The sequence below is a fragment of the Eulemur rufifrons genome, chromosome 6 (assembly GCF_041146395.1).
Source record: "Eulemur rufifrons isolate Redbay chromosome 6, OSU_ERuf_1, whole genome shotgun sequence".
NCBI classification, from domain to species: Eukaryota; Metazoa; Chordata; class Mammalia; order Primates; family Lemuridae; genus Eulemur; species Eulemur rufifrons.
Genome location: NC_090988.1, coordinates 1,412,236 through 1,434,762, shown reverse-complemented (window position 1 = coordinate 1,434,762; position 22,527 = coordinate 1,412,236). Strand labels below are relative to the sequence as shown.

The 22,527-nt window shown below is 35.8% G+C and overlaps 1 protein-coding gene across 3 annotated transcripts in view; it reads right to left on the bottom strand.

Moving 5' to 3' along the window:
* The window catches only part of ARHGAP32 (Rho GTPase activating protein 32), a 278,666-nt gene that overhangs the window by 179,719 nt on the left and 76,420 nt on the right, over positions 1-22,527 (bottom strand). For 2 of the 3 annotated variants that reach the window (XM_069470684.1, XM_069470685.1), the window contains exon 1: positions 11,521-11,757. The exons of the other annotated variant lie outside the window; for it this stretch is intronic. In XM_069470684.1, the coding sequence (XP_069326785.1) occupies positions 11,521-11,636 (116 nt within the window). In that variant the 5' untranslated portion in view covers positions 11,637-11,757. Of the gene's footprint in view, positions 1-11,520; positions 11,758-22,527 lie in introns of those variants that run through there. 3 annotated transcript variants of the gene reach the window in all.

Below are 22,527 nucleotides of genomic sequence, written 5' to 3'. Positions count from 1 at the left end.
AATATTAGTGAAACTACAAAATGAAGAAGACATATGATATCTCTAGTTAGAATCAATGGAGCAGAGTGCATCAAACAAACACCCTTGATGAGAACATCTACGAATGCTGAGCAAAACATTTAAAACTGCTTATCTGAAGGCATGGAAAAGCAACCAATACAGGTGAGGCTTCCAAGGCTACAAACTTTGAGAGAAGTAAATTCTACATTTAATTATTCTTTCTGTATAAGTAAATGTTCCAAATCAATGAAGAGAAACGGAGCCCAAGCATAATACTATAATCTAACTGGGCTGAGAAGGCAGAAGTTGGAGGTCAAGTTCACCAAATTAGATGGGCTTCCAGGGGTGAAATTGCCCTCAAAAAAACCTGGAGAGAAAGAGCCCAGAAATGTACATGAAAATTCCCCTCAAATCATTAGCTAATTTCTAATATTATAAATATGCAGGCCGAGCGCTGTGGCTCACACCTGTAATCCTAGCACTCTGGAGACCGAGGCAGGAGGATCGCTCGAGGTCAGGAGTTCGAGACCAGCCTGAGCAAGAGCAAGACCAGCCTGAGCAAGAGCGAGGCCCTATCTCTACTAAAAACAGAAAGAAATGATCTGGACAGCTAAAAATATATATATATATATATATATAGAAAAAAATTAGCCGGGCATGGTGGCACATGCTGGTTGGTCCCAGCTACTCAGGAGGCAGAGGCAGAAAGATTGTTTAAGCCCAGGAGTTTGAGGTTGCTGTGAGCTTGATGCCACAGCACTCTAGCCCGAGCAACAGAGCGAGACTCTGTCTCAAATAAATAAATAAATAAACAGGACAAGATGCCAAGGAACCCAAAACAAACCAACTGAAGAGCCAAGTAGAGATTTCAGCAGCCCAGCAGGGTTGAGGAGACAGAGGTTGGAAAGCAAGCACTGTCAAGGCAGAGAAGTGCAAGAAAAACCCCTGAGCTCTTAACGAAGACTCCAAAAAAGCCATGCCTTGGGAGTAAGGACAAAATAGCAATAGAAAAACTCTAATAAAACCTAAAGTTAAACCTGGATAAGAACAGAAATGCTGGGAAAAAAATTAACTCTCTTTGGAGAAAAAAGAATTCTCCAGACTCTGCAAAATTTTTATCCACATTATCCGGTATCTAATAAACATTATGAGGCATGTTTTAAAAAATAAAGCCAAAAAGAAATGAAAAAAATTTGAAGAAAAAAATAGTTAAAACAGAGAAACTCACATTTAATTCAGGTATTACAATTATCAAAAAGAGACTTTAAAATGGCTATGATGCATTTGTGGTTTCTGCTTATAATGGAGAAAACTGTAAAGAGTATTACTCGTAGCCTAACAAGAAGAAAAGTCAGATAATCCACAAAATTATAACTTTTCTAGGACATAACCAAAAACTGACGTTTCAAGGCAACCAACTGGCCTGAACTCTAACGAAACACAAGCTTCTCCAATATGAGATGGATCATAACCAATTACTTGTCTTGAAGCAAAGCATGGGAAAAGAAAGATATACAAGCTTGGTAAGAAGAATTCAGTTAAATTTTTATTGAAGTTACTAAATACCTTTATACTTAATATGTTCAATGAAATGAAAATTAAAAAGAGATGGAAAAATGAATAACTCTAACAGAGAATTGGATCTACAAAGAACAATCAAATGTTCAGTCTAAAACTGAAAAATATAATATCTGAAATTAAGAACTTACTAAATGGATTTAATAGAACAACAGACATAGTTAAAGAGAGGGTTAGTAAACTGGAAGATAGTTTAATAGAAAATATCAACATTGTGCCAGGCACAGTGGCTCATACCTGTAATCCTAGCACTCTGGGAGGCCAAGGCAGGAGGATACCCTGAGCTTAGGAGTTCAAGACCAGCCTCAGCAAGAGCAAGACCCCATCTCTACTAAAAATAGAAAAAATAGCTGGGAACTACTAAAAATATTAATTAAAAAAATTGGCTGGCCGTGGTGGTGCTCGCCTGTAGTCCCAGCTACTCGAAAGGCTGAGGCAGGAGGATCTCAAGCCCAGGAGTTTGAAGTTACTGTGAGCTAGGCTGACCCCACAGCACTGCAGCCCCGGGCAACAGAGCGAGACACTGACTCACCAAAAAAACACAAAAAAACAAAAAAAAACCCCAAAACCAAACCACCATACCCTAAGAGACATACCTGAAATATAAGGACACCAAAAGGTGCAAAACAGAAGGATTAAAAAACGTGGTACCATATTAAATACTAGCTAAAGAAGGTTACTTTATCTACATTAACATCAAAGTAGACCTTAGGCAAAAGGTATTACTAGAGATAAAGGGGGAGATTTCACAATGATAAAAGTGTCAAATTATTCTTAAAGGTTGATATAATTAGTATGCAACAAACTGTAAATAAAATTTGTATGCAACAAATAACAGATTCAAAATAAACAAACCTGCAAAAATTAAAAAAATAATTGTAATAGATAAATCCACAACTTGTTGGTAATTTTAACATTTCTCAGTAACTGATAGAATAAGCAGACCAAAAAATTGTAAGTATATAGATTTGAACAATTCAATTTCCCACTTTGAACTAATATAGGACACTAAACACAACAACTACACAATTCTTTTTTCTTTTACATTCTTTTCAAGCGCATATGAAACATTCACCAAGGACTAAATGCTAGAAGATGAAGCAAGTCTCAACAAATACAAAAAATTTAAATCATGAATCATGTGTTTTCTGAACACCACAGATTTACACTAAAAATCAATTACAGAAAGATAACTAGAAATTCCTCTAAATGTTTGGAAATTAAGAAATGCAATTCTGAATAACTCATAAACCAAACACAAAAAAAACACCACATTGGAAATTTTAAAATATTTTTATCTGAATAAAAATACAACACATGAAAATGTGTGAGACACAACTAAAGCAAAACTCATACATATCTACAAATGCTTACTATTGGAAATTAGACAAGTTGAAAAATCAGTGTTCTAAGCTTCCATCATAGGAAGCTAGGAAAAAAGAACAGCCAGATACAGTGGCTCATGCCTGTAATCCCAGCACTTTGGGAGGCTGAGGTGGGAGGATCATTTGAGGCCAGTTAGAAACCAGCCTGAGCAACAAAGGGAGATCCTATCTCTATGAAAAACCGAAAAATTAGCTGGGTGTGGTGGTGCGTGTCTGTAGTCCTACTCAGGAGGCTGAGGCGGGAGGACTGTATGAGGCCAGAAGTTTGAGGTTGTGGTGAGAAACGGGGAAGGGGAAGGGGAAGGGAAGACTGATCCTGGTTCTGTGACAGCTGTGGCCAATAAGTTATTCTCCATTGGTGGCAACAATGACTCAAAGTCCGTTTTATGGTCAAACATTTGGTGATGTTTGACAGAGACAGGCATCTACTCTGTCAGAGACAACAGAGAATTTGGCTAGTCCATTTTTGTCTGTGTGTGTAAGAATATATCTCAGTTGCACTGGAGAAAAGAACAGCTTTTTGAGAAACGTCCTAAAGAGGGAATTCGGTGTTCTCTGTTCATTTTACCCATGGCTGATGCTATAAATCTGAAGCTACAAGGCTTCTGTGTATCTATGTGCCTGTAACTGATAAAAGCCATTATCTGCCATCATAAGATATAATATACTTTCCTACCTTCAGAGGATATTAATAAATTAGACTATAAAGCCTCTTAAAATATAGGCACTCTGTTCTGGTTGGTTTATATAGACTAATAAGTGCTTACATAAATCTACCATTTCCAGAATTCCCAGAAAACAAAGAAAGTGAACTTCTAAACATTAATGGGGACAGCTGTATTGGTGGTGAAAATGGAACAGACGTTTGCTGAAGACCGTTGGAATAGGATTGTGGTCAACTCCAACTGAAAATGTCTGATATACTAATAGGTATTACAACTGTATCATGCAAAAATCAAAAAAGGGCCAGGTGTGGTGGCTTACATCTGTAATCCTAGCACTTTGGGAGGCCACGACAGGAGGACTGCTTGAGGGTAGGAGTTCAAGAGCAGCCTGGGCAACTAGCAAGACCCCTATCTCCAGAAAGAATAAAAACATTAGCCAGGCATGGTGGTGTGCGTCTATAGTCCCAGCTACTTGGAGGCTGAGGTGGGAGGATTGCTTGAGCCCAGGAGTTTGAGGCTGTAGTGAGCTATGATCACACCACTGCAGTCTAGTCTGGGTGACAAAGTGAGTAACACCATCTCTCTTAAAAAAAAAAAAAGAAAAAAGAAAAAAGAAAGTATATGATGAAAAAATAGTTTGTACATTTCTACATATGCCATTTCTATATATGTATAAGTATATTTGAAAGACAAATTCCAACAGTGAAAAAATTCTTTTTATGTATCAACCCATTTTTCCATTGGATTGTTAGCCTTTTTCTTACCTATTTTTAGTTCTTTATATATTAAAGAGATTAATTCTTCATCTGTAATATGAGTTCTAAGTACTTTTCCCAGACTGTCATTTGTCCTTGCTTATTTTGTTCTTTATAATGCAGATGTTTTATATCTTATGGAGTCTAATTTCTCAACTCTTTCTTTCATGGCTTTGTCTTTTATGATTTTTTTAAGTCATAGTTCAAAATGCCCTCCCTAATCCAAAAAATTTTTTAATTCTCCCACATTTTCTTTTAAAATATTTGTGGTTTCATTTAGTACCTCTGAATCTTTCATTTGCAATTTATCCTTGGTATGAGGTAGGACTCCAGTTTTCTTTCTTTACACATGTGAGTATTCAGTTTCCCCCAATTTATTGAATAGTACATACTGTCTCCACTGATTTTTGAGAATTCATCTTTATCATATCTAAATGTTCCTGTGGACATGGGTACATTTCTAGGCTTTCCATTTTACCCCATTATGCCTTCTCTTCATATGCCAGAACCACAAGGTCTTAATTACTGAGACCGCATATTAAAATATCTGGTTGCACAAGTCCTCTATCCACTACTTTTCTCTTCTCCTTTTTCCTAAAAAGTTTCCTGGTTAAATTATTTAGCCAAGATCAATTTATTTCAAGATCAGTTTATCTAGTTTAAATTAAAAAGCATTCTTATCGCATTTGACTTATAAATTAACTTAAACTGACATCTTTAAATGGTGTTATATATTTCCAGCTATGAACAATTAATCTTTTTCATTTGTTCCAAACTTCTTCTGTGTCCTTCAATAGTGTTTTACATTTTTATCATATAGGTCTTAGAGTTCCTTAGTAAGTTTATTTCTGATATTTTATCTTTTTTGTTGCTCTTGAAAATGGCACTTTTTTTAATATTGTATCTTCTAACTGGTTATTGTTTGATACACTATTATTAGTAGCCCTGTTTTGCAGATAGGAAAACTGGAATGCATGACCACATCTCAGTCACACCAGATGTGGTAGATCATTTTCTCCTGGAAACCCCCACTTTCCAACCTGAAGACGACACTAAAGCAGACATCCATATCCCTAGATATCCACCAGTCTGGGTAAAAGACACCACCATTTTGCCTCAATGAATTTTCCCTTCAGAGAAGTTTCCTCCCAAAAGTTATGAAAAAAACTGGCCAGTGTGGACTTTCAACACTAGATTGTTTTTACGTGAAGGAACAGCTCTATCCTTCTCCAATTCTCTGAAAAATCAGTAAGTTAAATAAAGAGAAATAAATCCTTAACAAAATGTTATGGATAGCACCAGCAGGCCAGAGACTTCGATAAACTTCTGGAAGACCAAAAGTAGGATCATACTGACTGATACACCAAAACAGAAAAACAGCAGAGGTTCAAGTAGGCTATACCCTACCCCTTTCAACAACAAAAAAGACACTTGCTTCCAAAGTACTAATAAAAACTGGAAAAATACCCTGTAAAAAAATTTAACCATCAGCTAGAAGGACTAGGGCTCCTAATGTGGATGTGCGCACCTCAGAGAAGCAAGGCAGAGGCTATACACGTTCTAGCACTGCTAAAGAAAACACGGTAGGGGGAGGCAAAGGAGGGCAGATGTTTTGCTTGGTGGTTAAAAGCATACGTTCTGTTCAGTCAGAATGAAACAGTACGTGCACACTGAATCAATAAAGCTGCAAAGCTGAAGAAGACAGACAATAAACTAAATTTACTAGATAAATATCTTATGTACGTATATATCTGTACATTAAGGACCCTTAAAAAGAATTTCTCTACTCAAATTGAATTCGGAAGATTAAAGAAGATGGAATTAAATAGTAGGCTAAGAGAACAAGTACAAGAAATACTTCAAATCACAAAATAAAAATGTAAAGAGAAATATATCATGCAAGAAAGGATTAAGAAGACCTAATAGGCCATCAATAGGTTCCACAAAGAGAAAACTATTACAGATAGAGGAAAGCCACTAATTAATAACAAAATTTCTACCCTAACATAAAGGCTTGAATCTGTAGACTGAAAGCCACTAAGCTCCAAGCTGAGAAATTGATGACAAAATATATGTAACCAAGGATAAAAAGGAAATCTTACACATATTCAGGTGGAAAGAACAAGTTATCTACAAAGGAAAAAAAAAGACAGGTTGGCATTTGAGTGTATACAAAAAAATCAGACTGATCACCTGTAGAAGTTACTTGAACAAAACACTCAAGAAAAAATAACAAATGATCCAGAACAGACACATTAAAATGGGACATGATAAAGAAAAGAAATAACAGTAAGCACTGAACAATGACACATATGATTAAATCTTAATGAAGGATAAAAAATATTAAACTATCTCAGCAAAAAACTAAGAGTGGGGTAAGGTAGAATGGGGATAAATAAGAGTTCTAAAAGTCTCATCTAGGGGAATGGGATTGCCAGAAAGAAGAAGTGAAAGTATTCTCAAGATGTTTTTTTATGAGCAAAGGAATTAGAAAAAAGAGAAACGTGGATAGGCAAAAACAGAACATCTGGGTTGAAGAAATTATCTAATTTTCAAATAATAATGGAGAAAGCACATATCTGCATATGAGAACATGGAAAGGGAAACTAATCATTAATGGAAAATAAAAAGTATAAGAGAACTACCAAAATGAAGTATCTGGGAAGGTTTTGTTTGTTCTGATTGTGTTCTTGCTAAGCTAGTCACTTAATGTAACTTTATTATTAAAAAAGAAAGTGGACTATATTACATTTATACACAGAACTTTAAATGTTGCCAAGATTTTAATTTATTAAGTTTGAAAGTGCCATTGACTGGTTAAGGGAGGTTTAGTGCCTAAGTGGAATGCAAAGTTTAAGGAAAAATAAGTTTAAAAATTTTTAACAACATAATAACCAGGAACTTTTATATAGTTTTATATAGTTTCTGTGCTCTAGGGCCCTTCTTAAACATCAAAATACTCATACAGACAGATATAAGAAAAGCCTACCTTGGACTCCATCCCAAAGGGCTTAATTACTGAAATACCAAGAAAGTCTTGTATTAGCATGCCTCATGGTTAAGACAGATTGATTCCACAGATTATAAAGAGAGCCTAATGGCTAGACTCCAATATTGCATAAAATTTTCTGAGATTAAGGAATGTTCACATCAGATTCTGCTGATTACAATTAAATTCATTATTTTTGTAACACTGATAAGAGTACCTTGGGTGAAAGTTATATTTACTGTTGAAATAATATTTCAGGCCCTAAACTAAATCCCAGATGCTATCTTCAAGGTTACAAAGCAATATAAATTACATTTTTGGCAAAATATATATCTTTTTTGACATCATACACATAATAGATGATTAAGGATGAGATACCTACGAAAATTTACACAGTATAAAATAGGCCTGAGTGTCACATTGGTATACAGATCAATGGTTAATTGTTAATACTAATTCTCTATCTTTTCAGGCTCATTAAAACTGGTTGGGAATCCCAAAATCAAGAATTTCTGCAGTAAACAAAAGAAAATCCATAGTACTGAAAGCAAGGAATTATGAAATAGCCATTAAAGATATCTGAGATCTAAAAGAAAAGCAAGAACGTAGAAGACAAATAATACCATAGTCCAGGCTTTCATTGCCTTTTTGGACTGTTGCAATATCTTCTAATTTGTGGCATCGTTCCAAATAAAGTAGAGAATGAATAAAGCAACCAATCAAGCACATGAAATATTAGTGCTATAATGCTATAAACCAATGAAGACCATTCCCCCCAAAATCAAAGCATGTTCACTAACTCATCCAGTTTAACTAGATAGTCAGAAGTTTTTCTTTTCACTTAAAATCAATTGTCTTATAATGGAGGTACAAGTGAAAGTCTGATTGAGAGATTTGGGCTTCTATAGATCCTGGTTTTAAAGGTGTACAAGTTTAAAAATGTGACTCAATTATGTATTATTTCATCTCTGTAACTGTTTCAAACTATATATCATACCAGGCTATCCATCTGCCAATAATGTGATATTAGAGAAGACTAAATAAGATTACATGATAAACATTTCTACCTTCAAATGCCAAATAACGAGAGCCTTTCATGACTGAGTCAGTCATGATTCCTAGGTGTCCTAGAGGTCACATTTTTTTAGAAGTCCCATTACTATGTTCATAACTTCATTTTTATGTTGGTTACATACTCCTCACAGAAGGAATTTCAAGACTGAGATATTAGCTGTAATCTCTTAAAATTCATCATTTAGCAGCAGATATATAAAAAATCTTTCATAAAACTAAAGTCTTTCACTTTCAACATCAGTTATACCTGGTTCAAATTTTTGCTCTACCCTGACAGTGTGAGCTATGTGGCTCTCTGCACCATAAATTCCTCATCTGAAAATGGGAAAAATAATACCTGCTTCACAAGATTGATATACAGTTCACTGACATACTGTATATAACATATTTGGCCTACATATTGCATATAACAATGTCTAAAAACTTCTAAATACAGTTTTTCTTTCTTGATAGAATTAAAACATTTATGTTTTTCCTTTTCTGCCTCACATTCCCCCTTCTAATTTAGAAATGGATTCTTCTAATGATCTCTAAGGAATATTCTAACAACTAAATAGTCTAGTCTAATAACTATTTTATCATAGTGGTAAGGCAGATAACAACACAGATTATTAACGTCACACGACAAGTGAGAAATCAGAAAATGAGAGATTTGTGAGTCAGCAGTGGATAAGTTCAAACTATTCCCATAAAGGAGACCGGGCAATTTCCTACAGTGCTTTAATGTAAGAAAAAGTATCCTTTCCTCCAAGTCCAAAAATAAAGGCTATTCCAAAAGCTACTGGACAAATATTAACTACCTCTGAGAGTACTTTCTCATAAAGCAAATGGTACCTGGAAGCACCAGAAACCTACATTCTAGGTGTGGTATGACTTCATTCTCTTAGCCAGGGTGCCTCAACACAATGGAATTCTTTTAAGAATAAATCTAAAACCTAGCTTAGAAGACAGGGAAAAAGAATAGTGCACAATCTTTTGCCTTCATCGCATTAGCTGTGTGTGTGTGTGTGTGTGTGTGTGTACGTGTCATCAACCCAACAGTTTGGTTTCTCGTGTATTGGCACAGATTTTTAAAACAAACACATTAAGACTTTGGTGGCTTTTTTAAATTATTAAATTGGTTTTTCAAAAACAACTCTCCTACAACACTGAGTCTACTACTTGGCTCTCCCAAGGGTATGGCTGCAACTCCTTCTATCCAACCCTTCACCTTCCACACCTACGCGCACATTTTTCCTGCCAGGCATTTCCGCGTTTTTCCTGCCAGGCATTTCAGCAGGAACCCCGCCGCCAGGACGTTGAGAAAGCACTCTGCTGCCACGCCTCCTCGTGCCTCACCGCTGAATAGGTGAGAAACTCTGCCATGAAACTGGGCCTTACCCAGATCTCTTTGTTACATGTGTAAATAAAATAAGATCAAATCTCAAAGACATATTTGGTTAGGGAAAGCTATGGTGCTATTCAGACAGGAAATACAATCATAAACGGAGGACACACTCCCTATGCATCATGGTTTCCTAAAACAACATATACAACTAGCTGGGTTTGTCAGAACGGAAATGTCACTTACTCCTGGGGGGGGGCGGGGAGCTCAACCTTACACAGATTTGCTTTTAACTTTAACTGTCAAAAAAAAAAAAAAAAAATCCCAGAGATTCCTGCTGCCTAACAAATAAATCTAGGATTACAGCATCAAATCTGTTGTAACAACAACAAAATAAATTCCTATTTGTTTTTTCCTTTGACAAATACCCAAAATAACTTCCACAATTTTAATACCAGGTCAAACAGTTTTATTACAAACAATACCAAACAAATACTTTATTCCTACTAATTGTTAGTGAGACACTGGCCATATTAAAAACTAGGAGATAACCTCGGGAGAGAAGTGACTTATTCAAATTAGAAAGGCTAAATAAAATGATAGTAAAATAAGAACATTCAGACAAAAAGAATCACATGCTGATAAAATAGTTCATTTTCATACTTCGAATATTAAATTATTCTTTTAAAATACAAACTATATTTCTCATTTATTTTAACTATTAACAAATTTAGTGTGGATTATCAAGAGTTCCCAATATTCAATACCTTCTGTCATTTAAACTAGACTTTAAAAAATAAAACCTGTGGATAAAGGAATCCTTTAAGTTGAGAAAGGGAAAGACTCTTGAGCATCAAACATAAAGACAGTATTTGATGAAAATGTTGTTTACCTATCCAAAAATTCAGAGGTAAAATTATGAAAGATGTTTAATTGCCCTTCTGTGGGCAGTAATAATACGTAGTGCAGACTTCAAACTTCATCACGAAATTTTTTAATGCCTCCAAAGGTATTAAATTGCAAACCCTGAATAAAAAAGAAAAGCCAGAATAAAGCCCCTTAAAATTTATAACAGTACAAAAGAATGAATAAAACAACTGGTACTGTTTCCACAGCTGGGTAAGTACCTCCTCCTTCACCAGTGCCACTAACTTTGAGAGCTACTTAATCAGAAGGCATCCTGTAAAACCTTCAGTTATGAAGTTACTACTAGAGATGCAAAAACCAAGAAAGATTAGGGGAGTGAGATATGAGGTCAGAGACAAGAGTAAGTACACCAATTTGTACTTAATTAAAATTTTTCATATGCATGCAAAAGGCAACAAAGGCAGGCAGACACACACATACATACACCAGAACACATTCCAAGAAAAAGAGAAAGAAAAACCTATTAGGTACAAATTCAGATCAAATCTATTGATGTTAAATACAAATCAGATACAGGAAGGGGTAGTAGTTCATTATGAGTCTACTTGAAATTCCTGAAATGCAACTACAAAACCTGTCTAACATCTTCTCTTCCTGGTGTTCTAACAAGTCATTTAAAATGTACTTTACAAGCTTAGGGCAAGTTGTGGAATGAGGAGTGCTATATACAACTCAAAACCTGTCCCCTTCAGCTCCAAACCTTCCCCCAGAGAAAAGAAAGTCTTACTGGAAAAAAGACTGAAACACAGAGGACGGAAAAAGGGTGTTGAGGGTGAACAGAGGGACAAAGGGTAAGTGCAAAAACCACGAATTCCATGATTACCTGAACTTCTCTTTGCTTTCTCCCTCTTCACAGTCAGTCATCTGGGTTATAATTTCAGAATCCAACCAAAAGACACTGTCATCCCCTGAAGTGCTACTCTCACTTTCAGTCTCCATCTTGTATTTAAAAAAAATGTAAACCTCCAGGCATGGAATAAAGAACACCAATGTTCAGGCTGTTCAGCTCTATTTACACACACTCAGGTGTGTGGCTGGTGTACCAGTGACAGGTGATGGTGGTGGTTTAATTATAGTCGGGGTGCAGACAGGAAATCACAGGCATCTGACTGCTGCACTGGTGACACCTGAACCCTCCCACTGCCTTAGGCTTTGTGACCTACATAACCAAAAGCAGAATCCAAATGAAGGTGATTTTTCACTGATTATTTATTCTTTAAATAACTGTTTTTCTCTTCTCAAAGTTTCCAGTTAATAAGTTAAAAATAGGTATTTTTAAAAAGCAAGCTTTTCTTTATTTGCATCCTTTTGCAATCTCAGACTTAAGAAAGCTAAACAGAAAACTAGAAAGGGTAACACTATATATAAAGGTCTCCAGGGCCAAGAACGATGCGAGGCACAATTATAGATCTTATAGTTAAGGAAGCTTACTCACAATTAATAGGGAAGATAAGCATGGTCAAGGGACCTGCCAAACTTCATACCTTCCAATCTTACACCCGCCTTTCCTTCCTCTCAATAATAACTGCCATATACACCTTTGCTCAGGTATCCGGAGGGAGACATAAAAGCTGGTCTTGTCCATGGTCCTTTAAAGAAATTACAAGTTGAAAGATGCTAACAATCACATCAAAAATAAGCATGCAAAATTTTTACACATTTACATTGCAGATGGAGGCAATAAAATGATTTTCTGGGAAATGAATGAAAACTATAGCATGACTCTGTCAACAAACACAACTGTTACATAGAAAACAGCCATGCTGGCACCAACCCTGACATGTCATGTCTTCATGGTTATTTGTCTTTTACTAAGCAGCATCAAACTACTAAGCCCTGATTTTTCATTAAATCTGATTAGATTAAAAAATTTTTAGGGGCATCATTGGGCTATCCTTGAATTTTCATGTTGAAAATAAGAAAAATGAACCTCAAGCTGACTTTGCTTATATAATACCTTATTCCCTTCTACAAAATTACAACTTATATGTGTTATTGTTTTAATATTGATGCTTCACAAATTCATATAGTTTTAGTCTAAATAGAAACTAAAATGCATTGTCAAGCCTGAGAATAGATTTAGAAAACAAACTGTTCTCAATAGCAGGTGACTTGTAAAAACCGAACATTTCATAAAACATATCTTGCAGAATAGTCTAATAATTTCTACTCATGACAAATCCATAGCAAATTTTGACCTGAACAATCATCCCTTCCTCAATGTATCCATTAAAATAAATTCCCAATAAACCAAAATTTTAAATATAAAAATAAAACATAAAAGTTCTTTATCATCTGTGGGAAAGTCTTTTCTACGTATAACTTTATACCCAAAACCATAAAAGACTGACATATCTTACTGTATAAAAATTTTTAAATCTTCCATAACAAAAAAAGCCAAGTCAAAATACAAACAAATTGAAAAAAATATGCAGAACATATCACAAAGGGTTAATTTCTTTAATATATATATATAGAGAGAGAGAGAGAGTTCCTACAAATCTTAAAGACTCAACAATTCAAAAAATAAATAGGCAACGAACATAAACAGAATAATCGGAGAAAAATACAACAGAACATAAGAACATATTAAAAAGTATTTAACTTCACTCATAACAAAAATGTAAAACAACAATAAGATGTCTTTTCTTAGTCTATCAGATAGGCAAAGATTTAAAAAGTTCTTAACAAACTGGAAGAAGATATGACAAAATAAACGTGCAGTGTTGGTGGGAGCTTAAACTAGTACAATCTCTGTGCAGAGCAATTTGGCATAATTTACCAAAATTCAAAATGCACATCTTTTTGGCCCAACAATTCCTCTTTCTAGGAAATTATCTTACTTTCACCAGTAGAAATAAAAGGTGAACAGGAATATTCATTATGATACACTTTATAATAGCAAAATAGAATAGCAAAAACCTCACTGCCTCAGTAACAGAAAACTAGATAATTAAATTATGGACTATCCAATAGAATGGAATGCTACACAGTTAAGTAAATGAGGAAAAAGGCAGCCCTGTTGGTCATGATATGGAACAAACCCTAAGACATACTATTAAGGCAAAGAAGAAAGAGGTAAGAGTATAGAATAGTGTATGTGGTATCCTGCTATTCATACTCTCAATGAGGAGGAAGAGGGAACTATAGATGCTCAGAATAGCTATGGAAGGAGAGTGCCAATAACAGTTGTCGCCAAGGAAGAAAATAGATAACTGGAGAAAAGGAAAAAAAGGAAGACAGTTTTCACTATATCATGCACATATAATCTCGCAAAAAAAATTAATCAGTTTTAAGTATAATCTTTTATATCTCTCAGTGTCTAGGTCTTCTTTTTCTTCCAAACAATTTTAACTCCCTCAGTGTGTTTTCATGAATCCTATTCCCCTTTCCTTTTAATAATGTCTTTTGTTTTCTTTTCATTACCATGGTTGCCTTAACACACTTCTTCAAGCCCTTTTAAACATAAAAAAGTGAACTGCAAGCAGCATTTTTACATAGAACACTGACAGACAGTCTGACTTACATTAAGACTACCTTGGAAAGCTCCTTTTCTAGTCCTGCTGCCACTTCAGAATCCTGCCTCCCCAGACACCCCTGCTATGGGGAGAACCTTCTATCCCACCACCTAAAATATGCACAAGTATACCCTCCAAGACTTGTTCTCAGTTTTGACTCTGCTATCAGAGTTTTTTGTAAATGTTTTTAACTTCAAAATCAACATGTGTTTCTGTTTTCTGTTCCCTTTTCCAGTAGCCAATGAAAAACCAGCAGAAACAAAAAACACTGGATAGAAAGCAGGGCAGGAATGGAACAAAGTGGAGTCAATCACTGAGGCTCAAGGTGGGGGTGGGGACTAGATATTCCTGAAGACCAAAGGATGGCTTTAACCAAACCCTTTTTCCTGACTTGTTTAAACCCCAGTCAGGCTTCACTTCCCCAACAAGCATTTGTAGAGCTCAAGTCTCTGATCTAAACCATAGGAGTCACCAAGTACTGTTCAGAACTAGGTGATTCTCATCTTCTACATCCAAAAAGGTAAGAAAACAGAGGGAAAGGGAAATATCTGATCCCACAGCAGAAAGAAGAATTCTTAGCAACAGTTTAAGAATCCCAAGGTGGAATGAATTTTTAAGAGAAATAATTGTTAAAAAGTGGCTTATTTTTCTAGTAGCAGTAGTTAAGTAGTTACAATAACAGCAAATATAGTTGGCCTTCTGTATCCATGGGTTCCACATCCATAGATTCAATCATTTGGTTGAATGAAAAATATTCAGGAAAAAAACACAGATGGTTGCATATGTAATGAACATGTACACACTTTATTTTTTTAACATTATTTCCTAAATAATACAGTATAGCAACTATTTGCATACCATTTACATTGCACTAGGTATTATAAGTAATCTAGAGATGATTTACAGTAAACAGGCGGATGTGTGTAGATTAAATGTGAATACTAACATTTTATATAAGGGACTTGAGCATCCTTGGATTTTGGTATCCACAGGGGTCCTGGAACCAATCCCCCATGGACACGAAAGGAAGGCTATATATACTGAGCACTTACTCTATGTGCCAAGCATTGTGCTAAGGTCCTTACATAATGAATTATATAATTCCCACAACCACCCTATAAAGTAGGAGCCATCATGATCCTCATATTACAGGTGAAGAAGCTGAGGCTTAGCATAACAATTTGTCCAGGGTTACACAGCTCATACGTTTGCATTAAAAATACTTTTTAAAAATCAGCTCAAGACCTATGGAATGTTATTTCCATGGTAAAAAAAAATACGTGGTTTTCATTTTGATCCACATTCAGCTCATTTGCTTGGCCCTCCCTGATCTCATAATTTTATTATTTTTTTCTTTTTGAGGGAGGTGATGATATGCTGACCTACATTCATTTCTATATCTCATACCCCATAAATTTACCTACATGGTTGAACACAGTATACATTTAGATTGACTACTAGAGAATGGTATAGACAAGAGATCACACAAAAAAACAACAGCAGAGCAGGAGTAAAACCACGATCTTTTTTTTTTTTTTTGAGACAGAGTCTCACTCTGTTGCCCGGGCTAGAGTGCCATGGCATCAGCCTACCTCACAGCAACCTCAAACTCCTGGGCTTACACAATCCTCCTGCCTCAGCCTCCCGAGTAGCTGGGACTACAGGCATGCACCACCATGCCCGGCTAATTTTTTCCATACATTTTTAGTTGTCCAGATAATTTCTTTCTATTTTTTAGTAGAGATGGGGTCTTGCTCTTGCTCACGCTGGTCTCGAACTCCTGATCTCGAGCAATCCTCCTACCTCGGCCTCCCAGAGTGCTAGGATTACAGCTGTGAGCCACCACGCCTGGCCAAAACCACAGCCTTAATACTCTCACTTTAGTGATCCTTTTCTCTCATAATAATATTAGAATTGTTTTTATTAAAACTGTTCAATACAATGCATGGCACATAGCCAACAGGTCAATAAGTGTCTCCTTAACTGGGCTCCAAGCTTTGTCCACAGAACACTTCACGGCTATGATTCTAAATATGATATAATGCTCCTCAAAAACTGTGGAATTCTGTGAATAATGTGTGCTGTATGTAATATATATGTGTGTAAATCAAGGCAATGTGCATAAAGAACGCAGTACAGTATTCTCATATAGACTAAGATAAATCAAAAACAGAGAGAGAACATGAAAAATAGCCAAGGAGAAAAGTAAAAACAAGTATCTGGTCTAAATAACTAAGAAAACTTAAACAGAGATTTTCTTTACATCAGGATCTCAGAATCATGAAATAAATGTATATATCAGGGCTTAATAAGAATTCCATTTCCAAATATTTCCCATCCCAACCTATGAAGAACCAAAATCAATGGTATTTACACCACATTAATAAAGAAATCCAATGCCCAAAGTACGTCTACAAGTGCAGGGAATGCATCTACTTACTGTCGAATTTATAAACTATATCACTCTGTATCATTGTTTCCCTTTTCAAAAGTTCACATATGAAGGAAATTGAGGGGGCTAAATAAATTAGTTAGTTCACAAAAGCCAACCCAGAAATACTTTGTTCTAACACTCAAGAGTTCAAGGTGCTTGTGTAAAGGGACAAAAAGAACAACAGCATCAGCATGAACATACTCTGCCAAATGGAATAAAAGTAATCAGAGGCTACACAGAAAACAACTCATACACATCTACCTGGCCACGGGCACAGAGAACAAGCAAGCTGTATCAATTTGAGAATTCCACTGTCAGACTCAGTGATAAAACTTGCTTTATCAGATACACTGGAATCTAGAGATCTCAGGAAATACTTCTCACTGACTAAGCAACCACCTATCTCATCAGTCTGAGATGAATCTACAGATAAAGCCAATCAAAACTACTCTAATTGTTAACAAAGTCTGAAGTGATAATTTTTCTACTAACAAGTTAAAAGCAACTAAAAAAACAAGGTTTATATGCAGTGGTTAAATAAATACAAAAAACAAAACACTGGCAAAAAGTAATAAACAAAACTTAACAGAATCAATTAACTTTTTCAATAACCCCTGGACTGTAAAACAGTATTTCTATCTGAAAGGGAATCTATAGAACTAAAGGAAGCAAGTGGACCACAGTTAATTAATGTAAAAGTATAGTGTTGAAAATTAGAAACTAATTATGTTACAATTGATTTGGTAGTAACAGGTCTTGTGAAGATAACGAAGGTTGAGTACAATGTTGAACTAAGGGAAATAACATTTCCTGAGCTAAAATTTTGACTGAATAATGCCATCCGTAGTCAGTGAGATACAGAGAAATAAGGCTACGTTGCTTTTACAAATTTAGGAACCTAGGAAATTGTGGTCTTGACATAAATTGAACTGTACATACAGCACTCCTGGTCACTGCTGTAACCAGACCTCCTCCTAATATTAGTAATACTGCAAAGAAAAAAATGCTAACTGTAAATTCAACCAATAATAACAAGGGGGAAAGCAAATGATCTAAGTAGACTCCACTTCAGTGTAAGGGCTAGGGAGAGGTCAGGGAGAGACTACTATGAAATCACTAAGGGGGAAAGATTAGAGCTATATTTTAAAAAATGTACTTCTTGCATTATCCTGGATAGAGCTGGAACCCATTCTACTAAGTGAAGTATCCCAAGAATGGAAAAACAAGCACTACATGAACTCACCATCAAATTGGTATTAACTGATCAACACTTAAGTACACATATAGTAACAACATTCATCGGGTGTCAGGCAGATGGGAGCGGAGAGGAAGGGATGGATATATACACACCTAAGGGGTGTGGTGTGCACCATCTGGGGGATGGATCCGCTTGAAGCTCTGACTCGGGTAGGGCAAGGGAATATACGTAACTTAAACATTTGTACCCCTGTAATATGCTGAAATAAAAAAAAAAAAAGATGTACTAAGACTTCATGCTTGAAAAGGTCAGGTATGTCATAAACTTATTAGAGTTTCTCCCATCAAACTAGTTGAGGAAATACCAATTAATCAAATATTTTCAATCCACTGTTTACCTATTGGTATGCAGACCTGGATAGCTCACTCTACTATGAAGTTGGTTTGAGACTGAAGTAATTTTAGCAGCTTGCTACGTATTTCATTCTGCCTGCTCCTCTCCTATCACTCAGAGAGGGTGGCAACCTCTCTCAGTAAAAATGGGAATCAATAATGACTAGTCGGCCGAGTGTGGTGGCTCACACCTGCAATCCTAACACTCTGGGAGGCTGAGGCGGGAGGATTGCTTGAGCTCAGCAGTTCGAGACCAGCCTGGGCAAGAACAGTGAGACTCCGTCTCTATTGAAAATAGAAAGAAATTAGCGAAACAACTAAAAATAGAAAACATTAGCCAGGCATGGTAGCGCATGCCTGTAGTCCCAGCTACTCAGGAGGCTGAGGCAGGAGGATCACTTGAGCCCAGGAGTCTGAGGTTGCTGTGAGCTAGACTGACGCCACAGCACTCTGGCCCAGGCAAGAGAGTCAGACTCTGTCTCAAAAAAAAAAAATAATAATAATAATAATAATAATGACTAGTTTATTGAAGTATTAGGGAAAATTCAAATAATTACAAATTAAAGGCATTTTTCTCAAATCATAATCATCCTATCCTTAAGTAACAGAAGCTAACCCATGCTTTTTCTTTCTTTCTTTTTTTTTTTTTTTTTTTTTTGGAGATAAGGTCTCACTGTTGCTCCTGGCTAGAGTATGGTGGTGTCATCATAGCTCACAGCAACCTCAAACTCCTGGGCTCAAGCGATCCTCCTGCCTCAGCTTCCCAAGTAGCTGGGTCTACAGGCGTGCACTGCCATGCCCAGTTAATTTTTCTATTTTTTGTAGAGACAGGGACTCGACTCACTCTTGCTCAGGCTGGTTTCAAACTCCTGCCCTCAATCAATCCTCCTACCTTGGCTAAGAGCTAGGATTACAAGTATGAGCCACCATGCCTGGCCTAAGACCCGTACTTCTAAACATTAATTTGAGGTATATTATTCTGATTTCAGTAAGTATACCACTACTCCTGGTATCAGTAATTCTTTGATTTTATTCTCCTAGAAAGGAGAATTAAGTTCCTACCTGCTCATTTATTTCTGGAAACAAACAGGCATTTTCCCATTATCCTTTGCTATGGAAATTTATTGTGGTTAGTTTCAGCAATTGCAAAAATAATAATAGAGTGAATCTTTAGAAGAATAAAACATAATAGAGAAGTAAAAAGAAGTTTAATATAGGTAGCTCTTTAAAAGAGACAGATTTATATTTAAGTTGCCGGGCGCGGTGGCTCACGCCTGTAATCCTAGCACTCTGGGAGGCCGAGGTGGGCGGATCGTTTGAGCTCAGGAGTTCGAGACCAGCCTGAGCAAGAGCGAGACCCCATCTCTACTAAAAATAGAAAGAAATTATATGGACAGCTAAAAAATATATATAGAAAAAATTAGCCGGGCATGGTGGTGCATGCCTGTAGTCCCAGCTACTCGGGAGGCTGAGACAGGAGGATCGCCTGAGCTCAGGAGTTTGAGGTTGCTGTGAGCTAGGCTGACGCCACGGCACTCACTCTAGCCTGGGCAACAGAGTGAGACTCTGTCTCAAAAAAAAAAAAAAAAAAAAAAAAGATTTATATTTAAGTTTGAATGACACATAAATTAGGAATTGAATATTTGCCTATTTCTTCTGATTTTGCTAGAACCCAGACATTAATATTATCATCTGTGGTGATTTTCATCTGATGTTTTAAAAATGAACAATGAATACAAAGTACATTTTCTGATTCTCAAACATTACTTGCAAAATAATATGGCTGTTTTTAAGTGTCAATTCAGAATCTTCAAGCTGTATCAGTATTCCCTCCTGGTAAGATAAACATGTTTAGAAATGGAACTAATGTTGCTTACTGATACGCAATTCATTGAGCTACTGTTTCACTATTTCAGGTAATATTTCAGTTACAGTACATACAGCAATTGACAACAACAGTGCTGTTCTTGAGTAGCTATGATTTCCATTTTAAAAATAATGTTGAATTTTTCCCTTTAATAAATTTGGGCTCAAATTTATTCAAATTCCTTCTGTGCCACTTATTACCTATGTGAACTCAGGCAATTTACTTAAGATCTCTGAAGTTCTATTTCCTCTTCTGAATAATCATGCCCATTCATATTGTGGTTGAAGTAATTAGATGAAACAGGATATATAAAGTACCTATAATACAATGTCTATAAACAGTAGGTGCTCAAGAAATCGAAGGTATAATAAAAGAAAGATGGTTTGTGAATCTAGGTTTGGATCTTCTAAAAATGTTAAACTCCTTTAGAAGAGGAAACAAAATTCTCATTTATTTAATGTACTACTTCATTTTTTCATGGTATATGCTAGATACTGTGATGCTATCCTTCATAACAATTACTATGCTCCTTAACACTTAGAATGTATTCAAATGCCACTTAATTTAAATATTTTGGCTTTTTGTTAGGGAAACTGTCAACCATATACAACAGATAATAGAACAGTAAGCCAACAGGTATCCATTACCTAGCTTTAACAATTAACAATGGCAAATTTCATCTCTCTCCCCCCTCCATCCCACTGGATTATGTGTAAGAAAATCTCAGATACCCTATCATTTCATCCTTAAATAATTCAGCATGTATCTCTAAAAGATACGCTTTTATAAACAACTAACATATTATATTACCTATAGAAATTAACCAATAATCCCTTAATTACTACAAATATCCAGAGTACAGTTTTCCAACTGTCTTCAATCTTTTTTAACAGCTTGTCTATTTGAATCATAGGTCTCTTAAGTCTCTTTAAAGTTTCCCCCTCCTCCATTTTCATCATCATATATTGGTTGAAGAAACAAGATCCTGTATAATCTCTGACATTCTCTATCTTGCTGATTATATCCCAACAGTGTTGTTCTATAAGCGCCTCTAGCTCTAATATTTCCTTTAAGTCATTAATTCTTAAAAGCTATATGCTGAATGCTTTGCCTTAACGTTTTCTGCCTTGTCTACCAGCCTTCTAAAATAAATATTAATCAAATGAACAACAAAATGAAATGATAAAATGATAGAAAATACAAAGAAAAAAGTAACCAAAGGACCACAGATAATCTATTCTTACAATGACTTAAGCAGGTGTAAGTGGTTGAGCTATCCAAGGTAGAGCACATAAAGAGTTTTCAAATATTTGACTTCTAACCAAAATGGACTCTGGCATTCTCTCCTGCCATCTATGACATTTATATGTCCTCCTACACAATCTGCTAAGGACAAGGACAATACCTGCACACATCTGAACAACCTATGACTACTACTAAGACTCTACCCAATATGTTTGCCACTGATTAGTTCCTACCATTTTGGAAGAACAACATCAAAGGTATGTGAACTATAACCTTAAAGTGGAGGACAGAAACATTATAATCATTCCTATTTGGGTAGGAAAGAAGCAAAATTGATATTCTAGAATGAATTCATCAGTTACATGAAATGCAGGAACATCCCATTCCAGTATAATTAAACTTCACTCTCCAACTCTTCAACATTTGAGATTAAATAATTAGTGAGAACCATGGGGTCAAAGAAAGATTTAACTAAAACAGGCTGCAAATCTGAGGAAACACAGAATTCAGGATATGATATTAATGCAGAGGGATAAACATTAATAAACCTTCATGAGCCTGTAAGTTCAACATGTTGGTCCCAAGTAACACAGTTTTGCCAAGGAGAACTAGACCTTCTCCCACTCACCCACCCCTACAGGAATATGGTTATTATCTGGCCAGTGATCACAATCTCCAAGTCAAAGAATAATAAAACAGTAATAGATTCTGCAAATATCAACTATATCCAAAAACTAACAAGGAGTTCTTAAGTAAACAAATGGAAAAAAGACAATTCATCATGTACTTGTTTTTTAGCCACCTTCAAACAACCAGCCAGGTACTGCCATCCATTATTTTCAAACATAAAATACAAAATATATACCAGCACAAGAAAAACATCACCTTGAACTAGTGTAGGAGCTTACTATTTTCACAGCACTCTGATATATTTCACAGCAAATGACAAATAACAAAAAAGAAATTAAACCAAGGAAACAGTGGGAATTTTGTATCTAAAATATAGATGTATGGCCAGGCGCAGTGGCTTATGCCTGTAATCCTAGCACTCTGGGAGGCAGAGGCGAGAGGATCGCTGGAGAGCAGCAGGAATTCAAGACCAGCCTAAGCAGGAGTAAGACCCATCTCTACTAGAAATAGAAATAATTAGCCAGGAACTACTAAAAATAGAAAAAA